Source organism: Abramis brama (genome assembly GCF_963993115.1).
Source record: "Abramis brama genome assembly, chromosome: 1".
NCBI lineage: Eukaryota > Metazoa > Chordata > Actinopteri > Cypriniformes > Leuciscidae > Abramis > Abramis brama.
The window spans coordinates 47,616,345-47,632,594 of record NC_139963.1 but is presented as its reverse complement, the minus strand read 5'-3'; the positions used below and the strand labels follow the sequence as shown (position 1 = coordinate 47,632,594).

The window sequence follows — 16,250 nt, the reverse complement described above, 5'->3', positions numbered from 1 at the left end:
ACGCTGGCCCGATTGTACAAGTGACAATTTCCGTCAACTGTCCCGACTCCCAAAACGCCAGAGTCTAGTATCGCCGTCTTGACACTTGAATCACTCACTGTTTGTAAAATTACTTCTTGCAGAACGTTTTAAAATGACTGTTTTGATCTATAATATGTGTGGAATAATTTACTCATACAACCTACATGCTAAAGTGAATCAATGTTTGTGGGATTTTCCCGCATTATAAGCGTGAGACCTGCTGGAATGATTAAAATTATGCGCAATACCCACGGCGAAATTCGAGCCCTGGATTCTGATTGCCGTGATTTGCGATCAATTGAATTTTATAACGCAGTATTTTGTCTCGTTCAATGGAAACGGCCATTGCTTGTCGCTGCACTCTTAAAAATAAAGGTTACAAAAGGTGGGGATTTCATAGTGATGCAATAGAAGAACCATTTTTTTGGTTTCCCAAAGAACCTTTTAATAATGTAAAGGAACTCTTTCCACCATAAAGAACTTTTCTGGATTTGAAAGGTTCCATTGATGTTAAAAGTTCTTAATGGAACCATCGATGCCAATAAAGAACCTTTATTTTTAATAAATGGAATACTGGATAAGACACTATAAGAACTCAATCGACTTTAGTCATATTCATTAACTAACTAAATTATAAACCCGGTGTTCACTGTTCAGAATCACAGTGATTTTACAATGTAAAGAACATTTGTAATATTTTCCAGTGTTTTAGATTAGGCAGCAGTTATTTAGGATCATGGCCACAGTTTCTCCCTAAAGTCAACAGTCTGAGGGAATCTGATTACTGATTGGCTTTGGAGAACTCAATCTACAAGTTAAAGACAAATGATGTAAACACACACACACACACACACACACAAGACACAAGACACTAACAGAAAGAGATATTTTGAGGAGTGTAAACAAATATACCAGATATAATAAAACGGGTCATATTTTTGGAGTCAGTGAAAGACAGACTTATCTGTTATCTTCACCTTGGGCAAGAAACAAGAGAATACATGATGGAACAGTGAGCTCCCGTCTGCAGATTAACAGATTATTCTACAGTTAAGAGACACTCAAATCAAACATCTTGATTGTCAAAAACTCAAACACACTGTTTTGAAAAGCATCTCAAGGAAAAACAGTGTTTGCTAAGAAAACAACAACCCTCTTACTTAGGTTTAAGAATATGAACAAACCATTAATTCAATTCAATTCACATTTATTTGTATAGCACTTTTCACAATACACATCGTTTCAAAGCAGCTTTACACAAAATGCATTTGAGTCCACATTACAATTTAGAGTCTGTTATCAGAGGAAACTAAGTTATGTATTTCTGAAATTATATACAAAATCACAGTTAGCGAAAAATGTATTAATTTAAGCAATGTAATAATTTAAGGCAGAAACAATGAGCTCATTGAAGCAATGAATACTTGTTTGTTAACAAATGATTATGACATTTAGAATAATGTAGCATTAAGCCTAATCTACACTCTTAAAAATTAAGATTCTTTATTGGCGTTGATGGTTTTATGAAGAAATTTTAGCATCCGTTGAACCTTTCAGATGCACAAAAGGCACTTTATAGTGGAAAATGGTTCTTCAGATTATTAAAATGAGAAAAAAATAATGGTGACCTTCACTGAAAAGTTCTTTGGGGAACAAAAAATGGTTCTTCTATGGCATTGCTGCTAAAACCCATTTATGAAACCTTCATTTTTAAGAGCGTAGTTCCAAACATTAAAGTACAAGAAGTTGTTCAGACAAAGTGTACAATATGTGTAACGAGTTCAGCGAAGATACTCTCCTTCAATCAGGGATCAACAGTGTGGAAAAAGTTCAACTCTATAAAACATTTTATGAGATGAGAGCGGAGCACACCTGAGCCTTGTGAATGACCCCGGCCCATGTGACCCGGCGAATCTGAACCAGCTGCTGCAATCAGTGAGAGATGCTCTAAAAAAAGCATGCCATTTAATTACTTCTGCGGTAAAATTGTCTGGTCTAATGATGTTCAATTATTGCATGTCAGATGTTTTGGTTCGTCTGGAGCGAGATCATTTGAACTGTGCGTTTTTTTCCTTCTGTCTGAGTGGCTTTCTCTGCATTGGTTCATTGTAAACTACCTGGAAAAACACAGAGTGGAAAGTTGAAAGATAAATGTTCCCTATATTATCTTTCTACTCTCGCATTCTCCACAAGGTTTCTCAAACTTTTTCTATAACCCCTTCTGTTCATCATACTTCCAAAGGGGCATGAAATGAAAATTCTAAATGCATGTAATTTGGACGTACGTCACAATATGGAAGAAAATATGTTCCGTTGTACAGCGACTTTAAAGTGGTTTAAATGAAAAAAATAATATTATTATTAATACAAATAATATTAAAATGTATTAAACTTATTTAAATTTTTTTTTTACAGTTCTTAGTATTTCTGGAATCACTAAAACTAATTGTGGTTAATTAACATATCAACCCTCCTAGTTTCTGTTGATATAAAAGTTGGAAAACGCGCAGCCTCTAGAAATGCTAGAGGAAATGTCTTACCCCGTATATTGGGGCCTTTTTATAATATTGTGTGAGACAAAAGTTGAGAACCACTGCTAAAAATGAAAATTCATGCTGGCCAAGACAGTCTTTTCTTTCCTGAATTAATGGGGAAAATGCTCTTCAGATGCAGGATGACATCTGTTTATTTGTTGGATGATCCTATCACAAGTGGTCAATCGAGACTTGTTTATTAAGCAAACTCAAATAACTTTCCATTGTCCATTATTTCATAGAGATTTTCTAGGGAAGGGACTCTGATTTTGTGACTACAAATAAACTTTTAAGACTGGTACGGTGATTGAAATAACCTTGGATAGCTTGTACATGTTAATACACATGTATTAACACGTGCATCAGGATGCATTAGTTGTCAAATGAGACGTGGCCTTATGCATCACTGACTACCTGCATAGTCTGAGTAATCAAATCACAAATACCTTCAAGATGATGAACTGGAACCTGCTTTATATTTATCTTGTTAAAACTTGGTTTAAAAGGCCATTGCACAAGACACTTAACCCCAAAGCAACTGAAATGAATGCATTGTTGGCCATAAAAATACATGTTACTAGAGTTTAGTGCAGTGTGACTTGCTTGGAAAAGGCCAAATTATGGAAGTACGAAGCACAGGAGCAATATCAAGATCAGATAAACAATTAGTCATTTAGGCCATGTTCAGACTGACAGCAAAAATATAGATGGGTTTTTGAAAGTCTGGAAAATACTTTTTCAAACATGATTTAACCTTCATCCTTCCCTCGCACTTTGTAACATATCTTTCCCTCGCCACGAGTCGCCAGTCAAAATGACCTGAAGCCCTAAAATTATACTTGTTTTTTTTTTTTTCAAGAAAGCTTATTTTATTTCATTTTGATAATTCTTCTGTTTTTTAATGCAATTTCTTGGAGATTTTTTGTTATATTTTATTTTATTTACCTTTAAATTACTAGATTTGATCAATAAATAATAATAGTAATTTAAACACATTCCTCGCATTATTTCTACTTAAATTTAAAACAATTTACAATTTCATGCATAACCCCTTTAATTCAGCTCAAAATATCTTACACTGGGTGTCTTTGCCGACCTCTTGTGGAAAAATAATAATATAACATGATATTTCATGACTCTTGAAGGCCTATATGGAGCAAATGAGCTGTTCCTCTGGGTCCTGAAGTCAGTTTCTCTTCAGATACACATGTAGACATTAGAAAAAATGTTTTGGCAACGTTTTTTTTGTGTGCATTTTTAGGTTTTTCTATGTGTTTTGAAGCATTCCTCGCATTCCACTCATTCCTAAGGGGTCAAATTGACCCGCGAGCAAAGGATTTGTTACTTTTTTAAATTTCAACCACAAAACTCCTCGAATCCATTAATTTTTGTTGTTGTTGTGTGTATTCGTGGTTTAAGTGTGACAAATGTCCTAGGGTCTTGGACCCCTCTGATGAACATTCGAAATGGAGGTCGTTTGAAATGCGATTCCAATATGATTTTTACAGGTGCGTCTCAAATCGGATTTCAATCTGACTTTTGCATAACACTTAAAGCGATACACAACGAAAACGTTAAAACTGGTGACGGAAATGCCCGCAGTATTCATACAGTGTTCAAATGATATGTCCAAAGATCTGCACCACGACTAGACAGGCCGCTTTTTTGGAAAGAGAAGGATAATGCACCTCCATTTTTCCTGAAAGCCTACGTCATTACCAATGCAACCCATGCTGATAGGTTTGTTATAAGACATAGAAGTGTAGTTTGTTCACAGGACATCATGACCCTTTTTTAGCAGCTCCATCATTTGGTCTCCATGGATACTTTCTTCTTTGGGCAATAATGAGACATGATCTCAAACCATCCCTCCATCATGTTTTAAGCTGTGAAGTTCGTCACAACACTGTTTCAGCACTGTCTGGTTTACTCTTGCTTGTACTGCCATGACGGATCATGAGCATGCGAGTGTTCACATCTCTTTTACATTTACATTTGTTTAACAGTCGTTTTTATCCAAAGTGACAAATACTACAAGCGACTCATCTTAGAGAGGCAATAAACACAATAGTGCTAGTAATACAAGGTTTCAGATCGTACCTTTCATGTGTGAGACTGATCTCTTAAACTTCTGTTCATTTTCATAATCATTTGTTAAACAAGTATTCATTGCTTCAATGAGCTCATTGTTTCTGCCTTAAATTATTACATTGCTTAAATTAATACATTTTTCGCTAACTGTGATTTTGTATATGTACTTTTCTGAAATACATAACTTTGACAGTTTCAGACTCTAACTTGTAATGTGGACTCATGCATTTTCTGTAAAGCTGCTTTGAAACGATGTGTATTGTGAAAAGCGCTACACAAATAAAAAATGTGAATTGAATTGAATTTTCATCCTGCACTGCTCATAAACTTCAGGTTTTGTCCTGCTTAATTTAGGTCGCTTTCCCACTTTAATTAAATTATATTCCTCAGGTCAGTAATTTGTTAATTTTTCCTCTCTTTTTTCTGTTTAATTATATAAAGAAAATTAATTTTATCAGAAAAATACCAAAATCGTCCAACCTCAATTGCAATTTAAAATGTCAAAACGTTACATTTATTCAAACCTAATCTCTTTTATGGAACGTGTGCATGTGTAGTGGAATATTAATCCCAAAAAAACCCAAAATAGTTGAGTTGTTTAATATAGTAATTTTCAGGCATAGCTTTTCCACATTTCAGTCAAGTTTCAGCGGAAAAAAAACAAACAACAACAGCTAAATAATCTCTACAAATACAAATATAGCAGTTGACGATGCTGCAGACACTCATTTCATTAATGGACATGCTCATACTGACACAGTAACAGTGTTTCCACAGCTCTTTCAAACTCTCTGGCGCCCTTGTGTGGTTAAAATGAGTGTATTACAGAAGTAAACAGTCTCTGGACCATGTGTGATATACAGATACAATGGTAGAAAAAGAAGACGGAGGCAGAGCGATGAAGGGAGAACCGGGGTCAGTGCCATGAAACGAATTAACATGCTCCCAAAAAGCCCTCTATTGATGATGTATTTTTGTAGTTTAAATCACCCTGGTTCCCTCCACAAAAACTCGATAGGATTTTTCCATGGACTTTTAGATTATTGCAGAAAATAAGCTCTGTGACCAACACAAAGTTTATGATTTGTCTACGTTTTGTTCATTATGATAACCTTCACAAATCGGCAGAAATAAAAAACTAAACGTAGGTTAATAAAAACTACACCACGGTCACATGACTTACGACATCACCATTAACTCTCCCCACCATTGACGATTAGCCGACATTTATGACACAACGCTTCCCCACCATAGAACAGTTTTTCCGGCAATCGATGTTTTCACTTGCCACGTTTCCATTTCAGATTTGAGCAAAACATTATTTTCATTTTTTCAAAATGTCGATAAAAAACTATTGCTAAATTACAGCGTTTCCATTAACTGATGTTATGCCACTAAAGCATCTTTTTTTCCTCTCGCTAAAATCTTGGTAACGGATGTCGGTAGCTTTACGAATATATCGCAGCCACCGCACTAGCCATTATTTTTAATGGAAGGAGACGTAGGCATGTTATCCAAGCAGTAATGGCAAGGAAAGACCCTTCCCAGCTGCTTCTCACTCATATCTGCTTCAAGCTCTTGATAAATTGTGGCATTTTATTTGTTTAGAATAAAGTATTCCTGTAATTCTTTTGTCTTTTATGAGTTTAATAAAGAACTCTGTCTCGTCTTCTGTCAAAACATACTGTGCCATCTTTAAAGAATGGTCATGTGACTTTTACGTACGTCAGGTGACCTCTAAATGCGAAAAAAAGAAGAAATATTCCTTTTTTGAATTGCCTGAAAAAGAACTTCATGTGAGCGGAAAACCTTTTTGCGATATATGGGAGTTTTTGTTTCCATTGGGCGTATTTTCGCACTTTGAAGGGTAATGGAAACACGGCTACTTACTTACTGAAAACAGTAGCCGTTACTGTTACACGCTAAGGATAAATTACGCATCTTCTGAAAGAGTACAGAATCTCTGGATCCGAAAACAAGCGATAGAAGCATTGCTTACACACAAGTAAACTAACGCGATCAACAAACATAAATCAAAACTAGGTTACACTTTATTTTAAGGTGTCCTTCTTACAGTGTAATTTTGCATTTTAACTACTTGTAATAATAATAATACATGTAATAATAATTAAATACACATACTTACTATAGTTTTTTTTTTTAAAGCAGAGGCTCAGTTATTTCTTTTGATATATTGTATGTTCAGATATTCATACACAACAAAATATTTTGGGGGCCATGAAAGTTTTGTGAAAATTATCAAAAATGCTGGTGGTGACTGGCAACTTAAAAAAAAAAAGCTAGCGGGGAAAGAAAGAGTTACACTTCCGACAACTCCTTCAGTCTTCATTTAAAAAAAAATGAAACTTTTCCCTGAAAGTTGATTACCACCCAAGAGCGTGATTATAAACACAAAACTAGTGAGTAGATGAGTTTACCTGTTCGAGATTATGTTTAATGTCCCGACAGCCTCTGTAGTCCCATTAAGACGCTTGTTAGCAACTGCTTTATTTGAAGACGTAAAAAAAAAAAAATCATCATTTTATGTATTATTGATGTATTAAATGCCGCAGCATAAAAAGTGAAAATATCATTAAGCTTGTGTTCACCACAGACCTTATTTCAGTCAAAATCCATTAAAAAAAACCATTGACTTGGAACTGAAAGTGCTAAAAGGCTTGTTTCTGGGTTTTGGACCACAAAAATACATCATCCCAGCAGCAGTCATGAGATCCCAGTCGACTACTTGAGCGTCTGGTACTAAGGATTTTGGGAAATGTCATGAACAAGCCTGACTGACCATCTGAAAATCCCGCCAAATTGGACGAGAAAACATCCTGGCCACCAGCTTTCAGATACACCACAGAGCTTCACATTATTTGGGTTCTTGAATCTCTTCATGTTTGATGTACCTTCTACAGTCATCAGAGGCGTTTAGCCTGTCAGCGTCCCTGTTTCACTGAGTGAATCCTCAGGATACGCACCCTTGATGGGAACTAGGGTGCGAGAACCACGCTAGGACGTTATCTCCCACTCCTAGCAGCCTCAGTTTGCACCCTTGTGCCCTAGCAGAAGTCCGAGACATAGTCGAAGTCCCTGAAGTAGTCCTGGTCTTTGCGCGAGAGGTTCCGGCGCTCGCGAGGAGGTGTCAGCGTTGGAGCCTCGTTGGTGAACTCGGAGTCGAAGTTACTGACGTCTTCTTTCCCTGTCAAGGCGGGAACGAACGGAGGAGGAACTCGCCGCTGCAAAAGCGCATCCCACTCCATACTCTGCGGAGAAAGAGAGAAGATGGAGCCACACTGTCACTAAGATCGCAACTTTGGCTTTATAGACCCCTTTTCAGTTAGTAAACATGTGACGTTTTTTTGTGGGCGGAGCTTAGTTGGAGGCAGAACGATTCCCCTGGCCACTTCACTAACGCTAGCTAGCAAGTTTTGTTAGCTTGTTCGTTAGCTTTGTTAGCTTGTAACAATGACTGGAGAAAATCCAATTTTATCTGAATATGAAAGGTCACTCACTGTCTGGAACCACGATTGTTATTTGGAAAAGCGGACAGAGCCAGATTAGTAAATTACGTGAGAATCACTTAACTTGTTCCCCAATTTCTAATGGTATCTCTTGGTGGCCATGCATGGGAAATCTTTAGACACGTAACCAAACCATAATCCATATCAACAAAAAACAATAGTTTATTGAAATGAAGTGTGTGCTTCAAAAACATGAGCATTTTTGATGATCGTTTTCTGATCGTTTCTAACGCCGTGACGTAATTGTGACGTCGGCGCAAAAAGGGTCTATTGTACGGAGCCCCTAAAGGGACATGGCGATGGAGAAAAATGTGTATATTTTAATGCTTTTGCGTTCTCTTGCAAAACTTTTGCATTCCCCAATTAACATTGCATTCTCTTGCAAAAGTATTGCATTTCTTCGAGAAACGTGCACTGAAATACAGTTTGAAATAGTTTTTGAAAAGCACAGAAATATAGTTTTTGCGAAAGAAGGCAAATGTTTTGCGAGTGAATGCAGTTTCTTTGGGGAATGCAATAGTTTTGCAAAAGAGAGAAAATGTTTTGCAAAAGAACACAAATGTTTCACAAAGTTTTTTGGGAGAAAGTCAGTATTTTTGTGAGTGAGCGCAATTGTTTTTAAAGGAACTGTAGAAGTTTCTTTGGGGAATGCAATAGTTTTGAGGGAGAACACAAATGTATTGTGAGAAACAAAGTTTCTGTAATGGTTCCACTGAAGCAGAGTCAGTTCGCTTTCAGTCGCTCACATTCGACGTCACGTCGACGTTACGTCTCCCGTTCCCTCCTTCAGGGAACGAGGGTTACATTAGTAACCGAAATGTTTTCTGAGTCCAAATACAGTTGATTCCACAGTAGTGTATCAACAAAGCAATAACTTGGAAATCAACATAACTTAAATATAAACTTGACTAAGTAAAGCATGGCATGGACATGAAACAAAGCAGTGGACTACAGCATCAAAAGATGACAAAGCTAGACAAACACGCATGGAAAACTCAGGGCTATAAATACACAGACTACTAATGAGCAACACCTCAATGTAATGAAACCAATAAACCAATGAGAACAACACAAATGAAAGCAAAAACACATGACATGAATGCAAGGGAAACGTGGGGATCACATGACACAACAAAACAAAGAGCCCACCCAAACAGCAGCCTTACAGTTTCACTGGGGAACGCAATAGTTTTGAAAGAGAACACAAATGTTTTGTGATCAAAAAAAGGGGAATGTCGTAGTCTTTCAAAAGAATGCAGATGTTTTGCAAGCAAACGCAAAGATTTGGGGTTTTTTTTGGGGGGGGGGGGATGTGACAGATTTGTGAGCAAACACACCTTTTGCAGGCAAACACTAATGGTTTGTGAGCAAATGCCAAAGTTTTGCAAGCATCGCAAATATTTCTTGAGCAAAAGTATTGAAATATACTTTTTTACTCCCATCTACTGTATTTTTTTTATTTTTTTTACCATCACCATGTTCCTTTAGGGGCCCCATATTATTGTAGCAAGTCAAGCCAAAAAGTCAAAGAATTCTTCATACTCTAAAGAACGGTTGTTTCCTTATGTCCTCTGCGTCTTTTTCCCCGGAGCCCAGCCGTCTCTCAGGATTACGCCTCAGCAGCTACCAATAGAAGACAAGAAAACATTTACATTATAGTTTACTTTAAAACCCCATAAGTCAAATTTTATATGCAATTCAAATACATCAATCTTAAATTAAGACCTAAATATTTAATTTGAGTGAACAGACTTACTCGTCTCATGATGCCAATGGCCTCGGTGGAGAGAAATCTTGGGTAACGTACTTCATCATTTACAATGCTGTCAAACACCTCCTCCTCGTCGTCCCCTGGGAACGGTGACTGAACACAGATCATTTATCAGGATTTTGTCTGATACTTAAGTCTTTACTTAAGAAGTATAACGGCACACTGTAAACCCAAATAAGTTACCAGAACTCAAAAAAATTGAGGCAATCGATTGCCTCAAATTGTTTAAGTTGATTAACTTAAAAGTCACAATTTTCCAGAAAATAAGCTTATCACATATAATATATTGTGCACAATATATTATATGTGATAAGCTTATTTTCTGGAAAATTGGTTTCTCGTTTTAGCAAACACATTTTCGGTCTTGTTTTCCAGTATAAATATCTAAACATTCTTAAATCAAGATACATTTACTTGAGATGCGAAATGACATAGGATATGACGTCTTGTTTTCTGAGAAATTGCTCGAAATGAAATGAATTTTTGCTTAAATTGAGAAAAAATTGGCAATAGGATCAGAAAAATAAACAATTCCAAGTGTAGTTGGCACATTTTCCCCTCATATTAAACAAACACACTTCATTTTTATAAGCTTCTCAGAAAACAAGATGCCATTTTGCATCTCAAGCAAATTAATCTTTATTTAAGAATGTTTAAATAATTGTACTAGAAAAAAAACAAGGCAAAACATATTTTGAAGTGAACTTTACCAAATTTTGTTAGATTTATGCTTAAAGCAAGAAAAAAAACTATTTTAGTAGGAAATAATATAAAAATTCTGAGCAAAAAGTGTGCAAACACACACCTCTCCGACCAGCATCTCGTAAATGAGCACGCCGAGACCCCACCAGTCCACGGCTCTTGTGTAGGACGTGTCAGTCAAAACCTCTGGAGCAAGAAACTCTGGAGTCCCACAAAATGTGCTGGTTCTGTCCCCATGACCCATTCCTACAGGACAGAGAGAGTGGGACAAAAACAAGCGTTGGATAGACAGAAAGAGAAAGCACAAAGGACATTATGCCTTCTTTTTTGCAGTAATTTCTAGCGTTTTTGGTTACAAAATTGTCTCAAAATGCAAAAGAACCGGTTTTATGTTCAAAGAAATGAATGATTTTATTCAGCAAGGATGCATTAAATTGATCAGAAGTGACAGTAAAGACGTTTATAATGTTACAAAAAATGCCAATTTTAAATAAATGCTGTTCTTTTGAACTGTATTCATCAAAGAATGAACAAACATCATGTTCTTAGTCCATTAACTCCATCAAAATCAGGACAGTCTGTGACTCACCCTCTTTACAGAGACCGAAGTCTGCGATTTTCACGTAACCTTGAGTATCCAGCAGCAGGTTATCCAGCTTCAGGTCTCTAACACACACATAGACACAATAATTAACTTACTAACTTAACAGTTTTTGAAAACTGTGCCAGTATGTAATTTTATGCTGTAATTGTGCATGTACTCACCGATACACAATCTTATTATCATGAAGAAACTGAAGCCCCAAAACAACACAGGCAGAATAAAACCTGCATAACACACAAACACACACATATATGAAGACTACAGTAAAATCCTCACTGTTCACTCTTAAAAATTAAGGTTCTTTATTGGCATAGATGGTTCCATGAAGAACCCTTTCACATTCATAGAATCTTTCCATTCCACAAAAGGTTCTTTAGAATTTTAAAATTCATTTTTTTTTTTTTTTTTTTTAAGAACTCTTCACTTAAAGGTTCTCTGGGGAACCAAAAATGGTTCTTCTATTGCATCACTTTGAAAAACCCCTTTTGGAACCTTTATTTTTAAACACATAGTTCCAGGAAAAACACATCCAAAATGCACACTTAACACCTACTAGTGTAGCACATTAACTAGATGAATTACACACACTTACACAGAGCGTGTTTCCGAGAAGACGTCGGCGTGTATGTGCATCATCAGGTCACCGCCAGCCGTGTACTCCATGACAAAACACACGTGTTCTGGCGTCTGAAAACATGCAAACAGGTTCACCAGGAACGGATGCTGCGCGCTGTTCACCGTCTCGAAGATGCGCTTCTCACACATCAAACTGGGAGAGAGAGAGAGTAATATGTGAGAGAGTAATATGTGTCTTAACCAGGTCAAGCTATTTTTCTGTCTTTATGAAAGCAAAGATTCTGCGTGCTGAGAAGACGGTCCGATAACATGTGATCTAGTGATGCACTGAAATTCATTTTATACCAAAACCGAAATTTAAGTTTTCATTCAGCCAAAAGAGAAACTGAAAATAAAGTTTTCATTCAGCCAAAAGAGAAACTGAAAATAAAGTTTATTTAATAATCAACACTAAAATAAAACCGTATAAGTTGCATATAAGCAATTTACATTGCACACAAGTTAGCCTAGTTTTTATTTCAACTTTTTAATGATACAGTGGTAACACTTTACAATAAGGTTCCATTTACTGACATGAACTAACGTTGCAAATACTTTTAAGGCATTTATGAATCTTAGTTAATGTTTATTTCAACATTTCAAAAGATTAATAAATGCTATAACAAATGTATTGCTCATTTTTAGTTAATATTAGTCTATGCATTAACTAATGGGACTTTATTGTAAAGTGTTACGTATATTTCTATTACAATTCGCAGTTCAAATATACATGGTGACTGTAATAAGACCTTGTTTTCATGACAGATTTATTCAAATATACAATATATAATGAATACAACAGGTTGCTGTTTCTTTCAACATTCCTTCTGATGTTCATATATGTATACTGTATTTTGTGCTATAACTAGTAGTAAAGAGGAAGAGATGACCGGTTCTCGAAGCGTCTACTGCGATCTGTCACGCCACATTAAAGAGCAACAAAACCACATTTATTGTTTTGTGATCAAATTCACAGAATTTCACAGCTGAGAATTTTTTTTTCATATCAAAAGCATCAAAGTACAAAACTTATTGTGATTATTGGATGGCAGGCACGCTACAAATTTTGTTCATGCATCAACTGAAAACAGCACAGACTGAAATACACACTGACACAGTTAAAATGCACAATCGGAGAAGCGCTAATTAAACGTCAGTCTTTCTCTCACTTTTTGGATGAAACAGAAAATTCATTTTCGGACGAATATTTTTCGGTTGCCAAAATTTCGGTGCATCACTAATTTAATATGAAGCTCTGTGGGGGAAGATTTCAGTAAAAGTACAAGCCAACCCAGTGACAAAATATCTTTTCATGCAATGTTTATAAGGAAAAATACATCCTAAAAATACATCCTAAAATACATCCTAACGCTCACCTCTCGACCTCGTCCCGCGCCACAATGTCCCCTTTCTTCAGAGCTTTGATGGCGTACATCTTTCCTGAGTGTCTGTATTCAGACAGAAGGACCTGGAAACACACACAAATCATACTCAATGTGCACATGAATCTTAATTCACACACTGGCTCTTTGTGTTTCTCAACTGGTGTGTACCCTTAATAGGGAAGAGAAAACACTTCTCATAGCTTTTGTCGTTTAATCAATGTAAAACCGGAGTTCAGAAGCAAAACCACTGTTGTAAAACATGAACTTTCTTGTAGAACTCACTAGAGTTGTTATTGTAAGCTAAAACTATTAAGAAACATTTCTGATAACTGAAATAAAATATAAATATTAGATTAAAAACTTAAAGTAAATGAAAATTAGAAATGTTTCCTTGACAACTAACTGAAATAAAAAAAAGTTTAAGTGTGAAATACTAAAATCAAAATGAAATAAAAACTAAAACTGAAAAAAATACATAAATTTAAGCTAGAAACTGAAATGTTAAAACACCAAAACAAATAAAAAAAGACTTAAACTTAAATTAAAAAGAAAACTGAAAAATCTGAAAATATTCCAAATACAGTAAATATTCTAAATAAAATTAATATTTAAAATAAAATAAAAACATTTAAATTTTTAACAAAATTGTTAATGCTATGTAAAATCTGAGTTCAGAAGCAAAACTGCTTTAAAACGTTTGTTTTGAGTTGGGCTTGTTATTGTCGTTGTTTTTTGTTTGTTTGTTTTTTGTAAACTTGATTTAGTTTTCTAATATGACATTTGTTTTTTCTGAACAAAGATCCAAAAAAGAAACAATAACACGGTATATCAGATGTGTAAATATAAGGGAACTCTAGGTACAGATTATTATCTTTGATACATAAAATAAAGCTGTTCCGTACAGATCACAGCGGTAACATCAGAAGGGTGTGGAGGAAAAACAGAAATATAGAAGAAAATAATAATAATGTTATTGTTGTTGTTGTTAATTAAAACTATTAAAATACATTTTTTGTCAATTTAAATGAAATAAAATAAAATGCAAATATTAGATTTAAAAAAATGTGTTGATTCTGTCTGACTAGTTGCTGCAGTTTATATTTTAAGACTGAACGTGTTCCAGTTACCTTGCCAAAATGTCCCCGGCCGAGAACTGCGATCATTCGGAAATCCTGAAGACACAGAGGGCTTTTGGACGACCTGCACACACACACACACACACACACACACACACACACACACAGGCCGGATGTAATTAAACTGAAGGTAAGAGCTGGTGTGAGGTCAGAAACTACATCATGAGTGTGTGTGTGTGTGACGCTGTCTCTTGGCCTGGATTGGAAGACATATGTTGTGCTGGTAGGACGTGTACCTGCGCTGGGAATTATGGGAAGTGATCCTGACAGCTTTCTCAGGAGGAACAGGATCAGGAGGAGAGACCGGCTCCGGCACCAGCCCAATGTCCACCTGACAAATTATTATCATCAACACATTATTATTCCCTCTTTTGTTACTTTCATTCATTACTATTCTCTTAGTTTACATACATCTTTTCTTACTTTATTTTGCATGTATTGTTTTACTTGTACTTTTTTGCCATTGTACACAGCAAATGCTGTCAATACAAATGTATGGTTCATGCCAATAAAGCACATTGCAATTAGAATCGAGAGCAAGTTTTCATTCATTGTAAATAGTTTTCCCAAATCAGTGCAAGTCATTTTGTGCTGCTACACTAAATATACAGAAGATAAAATATCAAATTCTATATTAAAGAAATTTGTTTGCAAAATTAACTTAAATCAATTATTTAAAGACATCAAACTAAACCTGTGGTGTAATCTTTAATATATAATATTTAAAAAATGTACATAAAAATGATGCATAAAACATTAAGACCAAGCAGAAGCTTCTACAAACCATTTGTAAGCTGTAAATGCAGTATGACTAGCAGCCAGAATTAATTTAGCAAAATTAATTAAGAAGAATATGATTATGGCTACAATTGCACAGTATTTGGGATTGAAATATTGAGGATCATATCGTCCTGTTTGTCACAATATCCGCTCAGATATTCACTGATATGATGTATGAACTAGTAACGTCATAGATTTTCCTTTAAATTATGTTGTGAATCCGGAAAATCACTCCTGTCAATGATCCATATAGTAAATATGTTATTAAATATTATTGTCCATATATGAAAGCGTGTTCCTGATTTACCGTCTCAGACGTCTGTGTGTTTTTCCTCGTCACAGACGGAGGAGAGTCGTCGTCCAGCTGGATCTTCTGAATGGAAATCTCGCTGTGGAGAAACGCTCAGAGTCAGTCATGTTGGTCAGGATGGATCACAGGTGTGTGTGTGTGTGTATGCTGTGTGTTACCTGCTGTTGTGTGTGTGGCTGTGTTGTGTGTAGCTGTGTGTGGACGAGCCCATGGGAATGGCGTTCTTCAGCAGACGAACCCATGTGGCCATGTCTACGTTCATCTGTTTAGCGCGCAGGAACGCTTTCCCTGAGTCACAACAAACAGGACAAAAGTTAAATACTGTAAAAACTACGTCACAATATTATATCATGTTATATATACTCTCGTGCTGTTCAGAGAGTTCAAGAGTTTTTTTGAGGACTAAAATAGATGAACTCTCTATTGACCTCAGGCTAATTTAAAAAGGCACAATTGTAAAATTGAAAATTAAAAAGATAAATTAAATGTTTTTAATTAATTGTGAATTTTAATGTGTGTGTATATATATATAACCAAAAAAGAGCTTTAATAAAAAAATGTATTTAGTTAGTGTATATAGTTTTTTTTGGGGTCTAAAATAGATAATCATAAATTATATATATATAAAAATGGCGTCCAAACTATCATTCAAGTTGTTTGCTTCTCCCTGCCCTCGTTATCTTACGGGTGGGGATACACACGAAATTTGTGTGATGTGTTTGGGAGCAGAGCATGCTCTGTCAGCCTTCGAGAGGGCTGACTGTGAGCATTGTG

The 16,250-nt window shown here is 35.7% G+C and overlaps 1 protein-coding gene across 2 annotated transcripts in view; it reads right to left on the bottom strand.

Annotated features, from left to right (window-relative positions):
* Positions 1–5,230: 5,230 nt before the first annotated feature.
* Positions 5,231–16,250, bottom strand: part of pkn1b (protein kinase N1b) — a 35,975-nt gene continuing 24,955 nt past the window's right edge. For both annotated transcript variants that reach the window (XM_084106639.1, XM_084106640.1), the window contains exons 11-22: positions 15,635–15,764; positions 15,474–15,555; positions 14,623–14,717; positions 14,378–14,450; positions 13,242–13,333; positions 11,843–12,019; positions 11,412–11,474; positions 11,236–11,312; positions 10,750–10,892; positions 9,930–10,037; positions 9,716–9,796; positions 5,231–7,915 (exon numbers count right to left, since the gene is read on the bottom strand). In XM_084106639.1, coding sequence (XP_083962765.1) covers positions 7,712–7,915; positions 9,716–9,796; positions 9,930–10,037; positions 10,750–10,892; positions 11,236–11,312; positions 11,412–11,474; positions 11,843–12,019; positions 13,242–13,333; positions 14,378–14,450; positions 14,623–14,717; positions 15,474–15,555; positions 15,635–15,764 — 1,325 coding nt within the window. In that variant the 3' untranslated portion in view covers positions 5,231–7,711. The remainder of the gene's footprint in view (positions 7,916–9,715; positions 9,797–9,929; positions 10,038–10,749; positions 10,893–11,235; positions 11,313–11,411; positions 11,475–11,842; positions 12,020–13,241; positions 13,334–14,377; positions 14,451–14,622; positions 14,718–15,473; positions 15,556–15,634; positions 15,765–16,250) is intronic.